The 14,475-nt window shown below is 36.6% G+C and overlaps 1 protein-coding gene across 2 annotated transcripts in view; it reads left to right on the top strand.

Annotated features, from left to right (window-relative positions):
• The window catches only part of LOC108137602, a 63,918-nt gene that overhangs the window by 36,207 nt on the left and 13,236 nt on the right, over positions 1–14,475 (top strand). For both annotated transcript variants that reach the window (XM_041709268.1, XM_017259358.2), the window contains 2 exons: positions 743–871; positions 953–1,242. In XM_041709268.1, coding sequence (XP_041565202.1) covers positions 743–871; positions 953–1,242 — 419 coding nt within the window. The remainder of the gene's footprint in view (positions 1–742; positions 872–952; positions 1,243–14,475) is intronic.

The following is a 14,475-nucleotide window of genomic DNA, read 5'->3' as shown; positions in this document are numbered from 1 at the left end:
TCTACGATTTCTTTTAATCTTAGCATACCAATAAGAAATGATTTATTTTATTGGTGCAGAGTTCGAATAACATTTTTCAATCAATTTCTGTCATTTTTTTTGGATTCTTTTTTTTTTGAAAACCGCAAAAGTAGCGTCACTTACAGCACTGTAACTTGTAAACTACTGGTTGGATTGTCATGATATTTTGACAGTATACCTAAATAGGTTATCGCTTTCGAATGACCATATGGATTTGGTACGAGTAGCGCCATCTACTTAGTAGGGAGTCTTATTTTTTAAATATATTGAACGAAGTACTAGGATAGTCTAGCCATGTCCTTCAGTCCTTCCGTCCGTCCGTCCGTCCGTCCGTCCGTCCGTCCGTCCGTCCGTCCGTCCGTCCGTCCGTCCGTCCGCCCGTCTATCTGTTCGTCCGCCCATCGGTCCAGCTGACCGTCTGTCCTTTTGACTGCCTGTCTGCTCGTTTCCGCGAAAACTAGTTTGTCTGCTTAAAAAGCTATCTGGATGAACTATTTCCAAAAGTCTTTTCTTAACTGCAGGTAGTTTATAAGCTGATTCTGACAATTTTATCGTATCGAAAAATTTCTTGAAATTTATTTTTAAATTTGTACGAAAAAAATTGGAAATGTATTTTTTTTTGGTTTGACAAAATTTTTGACTTAGCTAAACTTCCCAAAACATGTAATGGTTCTATAAAGTATAATTTGTACCCCACTGTTTTCTTACTATTTCAACTCAGCTTTGTTATCTGCCACTTTGCGCACATACCAGAAAGCGGCTTGTGACTCGGATCAGGTGGTTATAGCCTGCCCTCGAGGTACCAGTATTTCTATCGAGTTTGCCCAGTACAACAAGTTCGTTGCGAAAGGTAAGTAAACAAACCAATCCCACTGGATGCTCTTAATGCGACTTTGTGTCTACATTGTGCTCTTGGCTATCTACGTTATAGATGGATACAGTATCGAGGAGCTATGTCCTGTGTCTGGGGAAGCAGGACCTGAAATCCGGGGCAGAACGAAGCATTTGCTCCGAGGATCCATCTTTGGCTCTCCCTTACTGAAAGTACCGCCGAACAAATATATTAATGACGGTCTTGCAGTTCAAGTGCAATCTGCTGGTGAAGCTATCAGCACCATTGCAAGTGGCCCCGTATCGTTCTCCGGAACTACTGGCTCTGTTGACGACGTACAAAGTACCGATTACAACAGTGAAAACTGCATGTGGCCGAATGCATTACAGGTAACAAACTAGAATTCATGTTGAGTCCAAGTCAACTAGATAAAAGATTAATCATCAGCTGTTATGATACTTGCTGAGGGTGTTATAAAATTGTTCAAAAGTTTGTGAAGGAAATCAGCATAACCTTACAAATAGTATTGCCGTTGTCCGTCTGTTTTTATACTGTTCAGCTTAGATTTAATGCTTAGTTTTTGTACTAAATTTGTTATAATAACATATATGAAGCTTTTTTTGTTTTTGTGTACCCTTGCAGAGGGTATTATAATTTCAGTCAAAAGTTTGCATTGAAGTCGCATTGAAGGAGACATCTCCGACCCTATAAAGTATATTCTTGATCAACATCACTAGGAGAGTCGATCTAGCCATGTCCGTCTGACCGTCCGTCTGTCCGTCCGTTTCTACGCGAACTAGTTTCTCAGTTTTAAAGCTATCAGCATGAAACTTTCCCAAAAGTTGTCTTTCTATTGCAGTTAGTATATATGTCGGAACGAGCCGGATCGGCGACTATAGCATATAGGAACAATCGGAAAAATAAATGAACAAAAATTATAACTTTGCTGTTCTATAATTATTTTTTTAGTTCTTCGACATGGATAAATTTTTCAGAATTACGGTTTTAATTTCATAAATTTCACTTTCTTCTACAGTCGATTGTCATTTTGTGATAAAATCTTTCCTTCTTATTTGTTTTCACAATCCTCTCTCTTTTACACTATCCAAATCGTTCGACATTGATAGGAAAAGGTGGTGCGAAAGATCCTCCCATCCAAGCTCTCGGAGTTTTTGGCGAGTCGCTATTGATGTGTGTGGTCTAGCGTTGTCCTGATGGAAAATAATTCCTTTCCTATTGGCGAAAGTGGGGCGCATCTGGGCAATTGCTTCCTTCAGCGTTCCTTTTTTTGACAGTACAAAACCGAACTATCCATAGGGGAACAGCTCATAGTAGATAATTCCTTACCAATCCCACCAAATGGCCCTCAATCCTGGCTTAGCCAACGCCTGGGCCGGCTCATCCTTCTTCGAACATGACCGTTTTCTCCTCAAGTGGTCGTAAGTGACGAACTTTTCATGACCAGTCACCATCCGCTTCAAAAATGGGTCGGCTTTGTGGCGATTCATCGGATATTCGTAGATCGAAATGCGGTCCAAAAGGTTTGTTTTGATAACTCATGTGGCAACCATACATCGAACTTTTTTGAGTTTCCAGCATTTGTTAAATGGTTCCAAACTGTTTTCTGAGCAAAGTTTAGCTCCTGGTCAAGTGAATTACTGCTTAAATGACGGTCAGACTCAACGATTTCCATTATTTTGTCGGCATTTTTGACGATTGGCCTTTCGCAGCGTGCCTGAAATTCAAAATTCACAAAACGAAATCGACCAAACCAAAATTGTGCATGGTTGGTAGTTTCAGTATTAGGGCCATAAACTTTATTTACATTTTCAGCTGCCTGGCTTGCGTTTTCCCTTTTTGTCAAAGCAAAATTTTAAAATATAGCGAATTTTTTCTTTGCCGGTCTCCATATTTATCGAGCTCTCTTTCTCTAACAAGTCGAGCTTCAAAACCAAAAGTATTGATTTCAGAGTGAAATGCTTTACTAAAGTTTCTTTTGAAGCCCTTTATTACAAATAATAACTCCATAAAGCTAGTGGTGGTTGATCTCCGTTTCATAAATCCGTGTTGACACGTGAAATATCTGACTTACAAAGGTGCTGCAAATGTAGAGTTATATTATTTCCAAAAGTTTTGGAATAGCCGATAACTTAGATATACCTCTAAAATTCTTGTCATTTATTTTACTATCTTTCTTGTGAAGAGGAAGTACAAATGACTCTTTCCAAACATGTGGAAATTGGGAAGTTTCCAGTGATAAGATGAACAATTTAAGGAGGGGCTTACCTAAGCACGCAGCTGGTAGTCCGGACAAAATCTCTTGTAGTGGTGTAGGTACTTAAAAATCTATAAGCAATATTTATTATAAAATCTGAAATTTAAATTTCTTAAATGTGTCAGCTCTTTGCTAAACCAAGTTGGTTTGTTGGAGATAGACTACTATCCGTCGGAACACATAAATTAAAAAAAAAATTTTAATAGATGTAATGTTAGGGTCATCACCTATTGTATTGCATGTGTAGAGATCGGACGAATCAAAGTTAGTGGGTTCACTCCACTCCGGATTGTTCGGGTTCCAAATCCGTTTTAGCTGCCAACCTAAGCTGCCTTGGAGGGGCTGCTGGGATCGGCTGGTTATCCATGGTAGCGTTCGCCTGCTGTTCGCCTGCTGTTCGCCTGCTGTGGGCTGCGGGGTGTTCGCCTTTGGGGGAAAATAGCTTGTGTTAATAGCTTGCGGCGGTTGAACTGCGAGTCCAGCGCAAAGAGCAGCTCATTTGCTCAGCGTAAACTATCTCTAGCCTCACCGAAACAGCTGATAAACTCTGAAAGGCCGCCCTTAGTTTGGCGCATGAACGATTTCATCTCGTTCGAAACCTCGACACAGGCATCACAACAAAATCGCACATTGGGCCCCTTAAAAAGGTTAATACATGTTCGGCCTGTAAATCCGGCTCACTTAGAGTGATAGTTATATTTGACTAGTCAGGCCTAACTATCAGACCGCATTTCTTGAGAATCACGGAAAATGTTTATTCATGTTTATACTGAATGGGACGACCACTGTACCAGGGAACGGGAACTGAAATTTGTAAGCGAAAAGTTCAAGGATCCGTAAGATATTGAATTTTTTTTAAAAATAGTACTCCTTAGGTCGCGACACACAGTGTAAAAATTGTAGTTTTTAAGACTGGTCTAAAGGTGAATTTGATTATATAGATAGCTATAATTATAACAAAGAACACAAAAGGGTTCATTTGATGTACATATTGGCAAGTTATGAGAATGGTAGTTGCGGGTTGGACTAAAAGCACATAAAAAGTTAAGCGGCATACCAATTCTATGGACTCAATATCATCTTTGACAAGATTGTGCATAAAAATAGTTCCAAGAATGATTCAACAATTTACAAGAGTAGGTAAATTAAGCAATAGTAGTTTTCTGATCCCAGTTCAAACCACGAAGGGCGAGAACAAGACAATTGTTTGTAACGACTCAAAACAATCACTGTGTACTTGATATTGGGAACTTCAAATGGGAGCGCAATGTTCTACATAAGGACGGACAAGGTAGACAAGTAAATAATAATTTAGTTGTATAAGATCTTCAAATTCTTTCGACCATCGATTTATAAACACAAGAACACTCATAGTCTAGTTAACAGTAAAATTGATGTGACAGCCGAATTTTAATTTTGGGTCAAGAGGAACTTCTAAATCGTTGACCGAGTATATACGGTCTTCATAACATGAAGAAAATAGTTTATAAATGAAGGCTTAACCCTATAAAAAGTCATTACGTAACATTTAAGGAAATTCAGATTTAAGAGCTTAGATTGACAACATCTCTGGAAATAATCAATACCACACTGTAATCCGAACCCCGATTGCAAGTTATTATAGGATAAACAACGTTTTACGTCATCAGCATTGTTACATTGTTACTCGATGTGTGTGTTATGCCAATGTGTTATGCCAGAGGAAAGATCATTGATGAATAAAGTAAATAGCAATGGGCTCAAATGACTACCCTGAGGCACTCCAGATGTTACGTTAATCATATTGGAAACAGCATTTTTAGAAACAACCCTTTACCCATACTTAAATATAAGAAGAGAATGGTTAACAGAATCAAAAGCCGTACTAAAATCTGTATATTTAACATCCGTCTGCATTTTACTATTAAATCCTTTAACTACAATAGATGTCAATTCAAGTAGGTTCGTGGTAGTTGACCTTCGCTTAAGCATGCACACAAGAAGCCCGTCCGACCCTGGAGAGTATGTTAGTGTTGTGGTCTCAAAATCCCTTAGAAGAGAACTTTCTCTTTTGCCGGGGAAAAATACAATTTGACCTGTTAAAATTGTAAGAGTAATTTGCATTTAGACAAGAGTTTATTGGTAATTTGGAAGAACTTGTCAAATATATCAGCAATTTCAGAGTCAGTCAACGCCTCAATTGAGTTTTATCGTACTGATGAAGAGAGGTGCCTAACAGCGAAACAGAACAGACGCGTTTATAATAGTTCAAAAGATAATTTAGTTTAAACCTAGTATTTTAGGTCGATATTTCCGGCTTAAAGCTAAACTGGTATCTTATCATCACCGTTGAAAACAAACATTGTCACTGATTTCTTTAAACTTTAAATGATTTAAAATGCGTAAGCTATAAATTTGGAGACCGTCACGCGTTTTTGTATATCTGCAATTAACTCGGTACTCGCTTTTGCGTGTGTGTATCGAACCTGCGTCTGCCGCCATTTTTAAGCATCGTACTCACCCTCACATATCCACTTGCCACTCATCACGTCAAGTGCAAGTCATTGAAACAAGCGTTCGCGTAGCTGCACCAACAACAATGTTGGTGGCGCCAACGAGCGCTTGTCTGATGCGCCGTTACCTCAGCTCCTAGAGATGCTCAACTAGCGATGACTTAAGCAAACAGTGAAAATCACTAAGTTCGACCAAGCAACAACTTAGCCTGCAGCTAAGGGGTTTCGCAAGCCGCTCTTTACATTAATAGCCAACATTTAAGAGAGAACTACTTGATTTTTAAGGAGCCAATGAAGCTTAAGAAGCTTACATTTTTTCGGCAGTGTTTACTCGCACAGGCCTCGTGCACTGAGCGCATGGATGAGCTTTCGGCGCTCTCTCACGATCTGGCCGTCGATTACCAAGCCTCTCTTCACCTCTCCTCATCGACTACATTTACTGGCGCTTCGTCTGGATCGCATGAGACGGCTTTTAGCCATCAGAGCTTTCGCCATTAAACTTGCAACACTGTATTTATTTTTATATTATATTTTATATTTATTTTTATCTTTACTTGTATCTTTTATTTATTTATTTTTTTTGTCAATTTTTTTGTCAATTTTGCAACTAACCTTATGTCTCTTCACGTTCTCATTTTCCTGAAACGCGATTCCAAGTAGGTTTAGGTAGTTCCATAGATGCAAGTTTAATTAGAATTTTGTTTGGTCCGTCTAATGTAGATTCATTTGCGTCTCGGTAAACTGGTTCTTGCCTGATTTTAGTCAATTGCTTGTGATAATTACGTTGTATATCACTATTTACGTAAATAAAAAATGAAATTGTACTGTTAAATATAAGCACCCAGCAGACAGCGAAATGGAATATTTATTTTTACAACTTTTTATTAATTCCCTTCTGAAAAAGCTCTGATTGGATGCATCTACAGGCCGAATTGTACTGTTGACTATGCTCCCATAAAAAACTTACATATTTATCGGTCAATTATTATCAGTTATTATGACATATGAGATCTGAATAGTTATATTTTAAGAGAAGTAAATATGCTTGATAGCTTCGAATCCACTCTTTTTGACCTTTTTTGTAAATGACGATAGTAAGATATATAATAACCAGGTTTCTGCATCAGTCTTCTCCAAGCGTGACCTCATTTTATTGACCTTTGAATTTCGGAATTTTTAAAATATCAATTATACCGAACTGGAGGCAGAATATAATTGCTGCGATTGGACGCCCATATCTCCTAAGATCGAATACCAACTAAATACTTTTAACTACAATATTTACTGTTGATTAAAAAGAAAACTATTCACGGCCAGCACTATTCTTGGTTTACAGATTCCATTTTATAGAACATACCCATCGGTGACACATTTTACAACAAATGGAAGCGCTTTAAAAACGAATTTTTCGAATCTTAATTCACACAAGCTAAAAAATAGGTAAAATAGGCTAAAAAATAATTATAATTTCTCTGACTCTGCAGTTAGGCTTTTAAAGTCTGATATTACAGACAAACAACAATCCGTCGTGTCTAGGTTGTGCTATTCTCCTTTTATTTCACTAACTAGAGGCATGCCCCAAGGTTCTGTGCTAGGTCCTTTGTTGTTCTCTATTTATGGTAATGTTCTGTCGTATTGTGATGTCCATTTATACGCATCAGTGAGTGTAAAATGTTGTTCCTTAAAATAAATAAATGTGCTAATGAAAATGGACTATTTCTGAACCCAAAAAATAGAAAGTGTGTAGTTACAAATAACTGTTGCTTGCCATTTCATCGTTCGCTACGTATTTTATCTCTGTCGTACTGACTAACAACATTCTCATCTGATTAACAACATTCTTGACCTTAGCTTTAATCAGTGGATCGACTTTAACGCCCTTATTTATTTTCAAAAAAAAACTGTGGGCAATCGTGAACCTTCCTATTTATTTCATAAACTTCTTCCATGGCAATCGCACTGAACATTTAATTTCTAAAGTAAAAGAATTTCTCAAAACTTAAGGATAGTTGCCACTTACGCTTAAGTAATTTTTCTTTATTTTTATGTTTGTTAATATTTATGTATTCCCTTCAAAATTATAACATTAAACCTGTTTTCAAATACATTGTTATCAGCGCAATCAAATCAGACTGCACTTAGAGCGATATTAATAAATGAAAATGTAATGAAAAATGAAAGCGGAGTTTATTTTTCGCTTAATATTAACAAAGTTTTTAACTTGCTTCGGATCATTTAAAAATTCGGCTTTACACCGGTTCTAAGACGTAGATTAGCATTGACTGTTAAGAACATTAAAATCCGATCGAGAAACCACATATTTCGAAAAATTAGACGACTTACCAGTCCTTTTGTCCTTTTTGTAAGTGTTTGTTTTTAGGTTTTTAAGTCTTTTAAGCTCTTGTGTTAACCATGGAGGTCTATAAAATAATTTAGTGGAACTTTCCATATCCATGCAATTTTATAAGTTTCTCCAGTTAAATTTGGAAATCAAGTAGTTTAGTTTTTTAATCAGGCAGAGCAGGGAAATTGTCAATTCCAGTGTGGTATGATGTCGATCCACTGGGATGACTTGAGGGTCAGTGAGGGTCCAAAACAAATACCAGATCTATTTGCCTATTAATGGAGTTACGGATAAAGCTAATTTGTTGATTTAATCGATTTAAAAGGCCATCAAAAAAAAAACCGACCCGAGAAAGGCGAACACAAGTGAGTCAGTAGGAGAGAACAAAGATATATCTGGGAGATTAAAATCATTCAAAACAATTCTTTTACCCTTCCAGAGGCTATTATAAATTTAGTCTGAAATTTCCTATAAGCATTATTGGGAGAGTCGATCTAGCCGTCTGTCCGTCTGTCCGTTCGCCTGAACGTCTGTCCATCCGTGCGTTTCTACGCAACATTAAAACCCTTTTTTCTTATCTCGTCCCCGACCGGGTAGGAGATCTTTTTTACGATATGGTCCGTTTCACTTCGAATGGGTGGAGGCAGAGATTTAAAAATGTTTTAGATGTAGGAAGGTCATAAGTTCAGAGAAACAGATGACTCAGAAAATAGAATGTGGAACCAGTCGACACAATCCGAACAAAGAATACGAAACAGGTCGTGAGATTCGAAATTAGACTTGTGTATTGGCAGGAAAAAAGGGCGGAATTGTCTTGTAATTTTAAACGGAACACTAAAATAAATATTACTTAGTAAGTAACAAGAGTCAACGTAGTTATGAATAAGTTTAAATATAACATAACACCATTGCCTGTTCTCCGGTTCTGTAAGGTTGGCAAGTTCATAAGACGGAGCCTGTTAAGATGTGGATTCCAGTTTAGAACCCTCAAGGCACGGCCCTAATACCCCCCATATTGAGGTGACCTTACACAATACCAAAAAGGGTCAAACAAACGAAATATAAAGAAGCCTAGTGGGGTTACGGTCGTTAAACTCTTTAGACCAAAATTCGATTAAGGTTAAATAGAACGCCTAATTAGATGCCATTGGTTCAGAGCGGTAAAAGCACATTACATTGCATTTCTATTGGTTTAATTTAAGATTACTAGCTCACGAGGATTGTAGTATATTTTGCATTTTGCAAAAGAAATTGCGAATACGTTCTTTTAATGCGGCTACAGATTTTGACATCATCAGTATACATCAGAGATGTAGAATCAAGTAATGCAGGTAAATCGTTTATGAATAAGACGAAGAGAAGTGGACTCAGGTGACTATCTTGCGGAACTTCGGAGGTGAAGAAGACATTTTTGCCGAGAAAACTGTTGAACAAACCTTTTTTTGTGCGATTGGACAAGTAAGTCTCAATACACTTGACTACGCGAGTAGGGAAACCGAATAGAGATAGTTTTTTTAATAGCAGAAGGTGGTTAAGTGGAGTCAAAAGCGTTAATAAAATCCGCAAAGACAACATCAACTTGTTATTTTTGCTCAAATCCATTTCTTATAATAGACGTATATTCAAGAAGTTTTGTTGTTATAGACCGACGCTTCATAAAACCATGCTGAGATGGGGACATTAATAAGATATAACTGACAAATTAGTATCAACTCGAAGAAATTCGGAAAGGCGCAGAGTTTGGCTTTTCTACGGTAATTTAGAATGCATGATGGAATAGCAAAAAAAGGATTCCTTCCATATTGATTAAATTTTTTGTCTGTGGTTTTGACAGAGATTTTTATTTATCAACTTAAAGTTTTCAAATATTATTTTTTTTCATTAAGGATTGGCATAAAAATACTTTCAGAGTGCGGCAGAGAGTAAGGATAAGCGTGTAAATTAATATGAGGGTTAGAGGAATAGGTAGTTTGAAAAAACTCAGAAAAAAAATTGGCGATATCAGCGTCTTTACTAGCAAAAAAAGTATTAAGATGGTGGAAACGATACGTTTACGTTTTTTTTACGTTTAGAGTTAAATGAATTCGTACAACGTGATAAAATTCAGAATTATGTTGAACCAAATCCGACTTGGCAACTTAGAACGCGTATTCTTGATTTTTTTTCGGTAGGAGAGCCGACAAGTAAGCCAGGGGGTTTCCAAGAATTTGCAAAGGATGACGCAGTAGAGACAAAAAGATCAAGAGACGAGTAGAGCAAGCTATAAAAGTTATATATTAAGAGAAAATGTTCATGATACAGATCAAGAAACGAATAATCTGATTCCGTGTGGCATAGATTTAATTGTTAGCTTTTTTATATATTAGCAGTTCGATCTTAACTCATACTCTAAAAAGTAACTGGTGACTTTCAAAACAATTTTTAGATGGTTCATTCTTGACACAAAAAAGTTTAAAATTCAGAAGAGAAATCCACATGGAGGAGCTTGCACTTGACCTATGTCAACAATACCCTGAAAAAAGTCGTCGGGCAAAGTCGATTGTCCTCATGTACGCAGATGACGTTAAGTTATGCCCGCAACATAGCGATATTTCCCTTTGCTCAGAATTACAAACGGATCTGGATGCCTTTTAAACATGGGTTATGTAAATTTATTGAGCTTAAATAGCGCTCATTCCAAAGTAATGACATTTTATCGGGTCAATCCACTGTAAGCCACGTATACGTTAGATTCTAGAATTCGACATATTTATGACCTTAGCGTCCTTTTGGACCTAAATTACTTCCATGGTAAATAAAGTAGTGTGTAGTATTTTGTATTAGTCCGTCCGATCCTTAATTGTCCTTTTTAATTCACCTCTCGCAATCTCGTTTTACACGTCCCCTGGGGTCCATGATTAACAAGCACAGCTTGGTGTCGTAAGAGGCACTTGCTTGTACTGACCATAGTGCCATCAACGCCCAAAATAAAAGAAATGCGGACGGAGACAAAATGTTATTGCCGTCGTCAAGATCGATGTGATCTGAAGGAAGGGTAGAATAGACCGCGATGAGAACACCACCACCAAAGCGTCTAGGCCGGTCGCATAGATATATAAAATAATTGTTTGTAACGATTTCGCAATCATACACAGACAAATTTAACCAAATTTCGGTAAAAGCGATTACGCTCGCATCAAAGGGAACACTGCGTAAAACTTATTAAGCTTACCTAATAAGCTGCATACATTTTTATAGTGTATTGTAAAGGCCGAATTTAGCTTTTTGAGTGTGTGGAGGCGTTAGCAGTTTCAACAACTGGACCTAGTGTTTAAGGTTAGTTAATAAAATCATGAGCTATTATATGGGAAGGCCAAATGTAAGGATCTAGAGCTTTTTTTTAAAAGTGTTTCAGAAAGAGAAACCTTAAAAACTGAGATATCACTTGCTTAAATATGATCTTGGTGAAAAAAATCAGGAGTATAAGCAATTAAACTGTTACTCAAGTGGGATTTAACATCATTTGCAGTAGCACCCGGGTTCAAGAGTGAAATGATTAAGTTTGAATCCGAGCAACACCATATTTTGCACTGGTATTTCGAGAAACAACGCCCGATGTGGGCACTGTTGGTACAGACACTTGTACTTCATTCGAAAATGAAGGTTGGTCCGTTGCTACTTTTTTTTTGCTATACTGGGTGGGATCTACTCCTTTAGGGGACTAACAACAAGTTATAATAGCTTAAATTTATACATTTACTAGATGCCCATTAATAGTGCCATTTGGTTGATGTGTGGTCTCGTCAGCTACCGAGCTGGTAAGTCATTTATTCTTAGGCGTTTTTGTGTTCTGGAGTCGCAGAGCGCGTGCTAGCTAGTGTTTGAGTGAGTTGATAATTCGGATATGTATATGGGTGTTTAGATCTCTGTGGATGTCTGTGTGGCGGATGTACCACATGTGCGCTGCTGTTATAATTCCTTGCACTTTTGAGTATCCTCTTTGAATCCGCTCTATATTGCTGTTTATGGTATTGCCCCAAAGTTCACAGATATATTTTAAAACAGGCTTTATAAAAGTATTGTTGAGCATAACCTTGTACTCTAACCGAAGTGGAGAGCGGTAATTTATTAGCCAATGCAGTGGTCGAGACTTAGGTTTAAGTTGTTTGCGCTTTGCTTCTATGTGCTTCCTCAAGTAAGACTTCTATCAAGGTGTAACCCGAGGATTTTGGCTTCATTGGTGGATGGTGTCAATACGTTATTAAGTGATAATTGTGGACAATTTTTTTTGTTAATGGTGGAGGTATATTTTTGCATTTTTACCATTTTTCCAATTGGGGTACATGGTAAGCTAGTAATGATGATGCCTTGAGTGAATTTTGAGCGACTTAAGATAGCTCTGTCATCGGTGTTGCTAGCTCGTGGATATATCTGCCGTATATAAATGGTAAAGACCGGGTCCGAGGACGCTTGCCTCCGGTACGCCTGCCGCAATGTTAACCTCTTTGGGTAGGTAACTTTTGTGCCCTACCATGAAGATACGATTCAAGCCCCTTGTGAACGTTTGCGGAAGTAGGAGCTTAATCCTCTGTGCTCGAAGGCAGCTCGAATTTCAGAAGTGATTCTTGTGACTTGTTCTATAGTAAAATGCTTTTCTCTAAATCCAAATTGATGATCACATGGGGCATAATTCGTTGAAGAATTTGTTTTTCTAAGAGTTTGGATAGGCATGACAGGAGGCTAATTGATCTGTATGACGAAGGAAGAGTTTTCCAGGCTTGCGAATCATAATTATAATAGATTTTTCCATTGTCCAATTCCAATTTCGATATGACATAAAAAATCTTCTGATGTAATCTATTGCGCAAGCTGCGACCGATTCATCCAGGTATTTTGCCTACATATGCATTTTTTATTTCATCGTGACGAATGGGAACATTTCAAAATTGTATTTATTAAGACGAATGTTTATTAAAATTTCGTCACAAATTTGATATCACCCCGAATATTTTACCTCGTTAAGAGGTGTTTTTGTTTGATATTAAAAGTTTTTGTTTGAAATATATTCGAAGTACCCCAATATTTTGACCATGGTTTTTACAAAAAAAACTGTTAGCTATACTTCAGTACAAATTTTGTTTTGGCAAGACTTTAAAGCTTAACTAACAAGAAAGGAAGCAATGTTCGGCAAGTTCAAGTTTATACACCCTTGGAACTAATCCAAAAATTACAAATTGTTTTAAATAACAATATGATTTGATTTTTATGCTTTTGTGTTTTACAAGTAGCTTTTTGATCCTGTGGTTTGATTTAAATAAAATATTAATAAACCATTACTTTGTGTCGAAGTATATTCAAATCAATTGAAAACAAGTTCATATACCCTTGCAGCTATTGCAAGAATTGAATATTTTTGAAAACATTAAAATTATGATTCACTTGCGTACATGTTTAAAAACATTGAAGCTTTGATGATTTGCAGCTCAATTATTAGATAGTTATTTGATAGTTATTTTTATTATTTCTATCGGAGCTATATGATATAGTCATCCGATTTTGATAAAATTTAAACCATAATTCTGAAATAATTAAACATTGCCATATGTCGAAGAACTAAACAAAAAATTAAAAAACAGAAAAGTTATAATTTTTTTTCATTTATTTCTCCGATTGTTCCTATGGGACCTATATGATATAGTCGTTCGACTTTGATGAAATTTAAACCGTAAATCGAAAATATTTAACCATTACTAAATGTCGAAGAACTAAACAAAAAATTAAAAAACAGAAAAGTAATAATTTTTTTTCATTTATTTTTCCGATTGTTCCTATGGGAGCTATATGCTATAGTCGTCCGATTTTGACGAAATTTATTTTTCCTATTGTTCTTATGGCAGCTATATGCTGAAATTTAAACGGTAATTCTGAAATATATAACCATTACTAAAAATCGAAGAACTAAACAAAAAATTAAAAACAAGAAAGAAAGCAAACTTCGGCAAGCCGAAGTTCATATATCCTTGCAGCTATTGCATGAATTAAATACTTTTGAAAACATTTAAATTATGATTTACTTGAGTATATGCTGAAAAACATTGAAACTATGATGATTTGCAGCTCAATTATTAGATAGTTATTTTATATATTTTTATTATTTCTATGGGAGCTATATGCTATAGACGTCCGATTTTGATAAAATTTAAACCATAATTCTGAAATAATTAAACATTGCTATATGTCGAAGAACTTAACAAAAAATTAAAAAAAAAACAGCAAAGTTAAGTCCGATCCGGCTCGTTCTGACTTATATACTACCTGCAATAGAAAGACAAGTTTTGAGAAAGTTTCATGCAGATACCTTTAAAACTGAGAGACTAGTTTGCATATAAACGGACGGACAGACGAAAGGACAGATGGACGGACAGACGGACATGCCTAGATCGACTCTACTAGTGATGCTGATCAAGAATATATAGACTTTATAGGGTCGGAAACGTCTCCTTCACTGCGTTGCAAACTTCTGACTGAAATT

The sequence above is a fragment of the Drosophila elegans genome, unplaced genomic scaffold (genome assembly GCF_018152505.1).
Source record: "Drosophila elegans isolate 14027-0461.03 unplaced genomic scaffold, ASM1815250v1 contig_476, whole genome shotgun sequence".
Classification (NCBI taxonomy): Eukaryota; Metazoa; Arthropoda; class Insecta; order Diptera; family Drosophilidae; genus Drosophila; species Drosophila elegans.
This window is presented reverse-complemented; position numbering and strand designations above follow the sequence as displayed.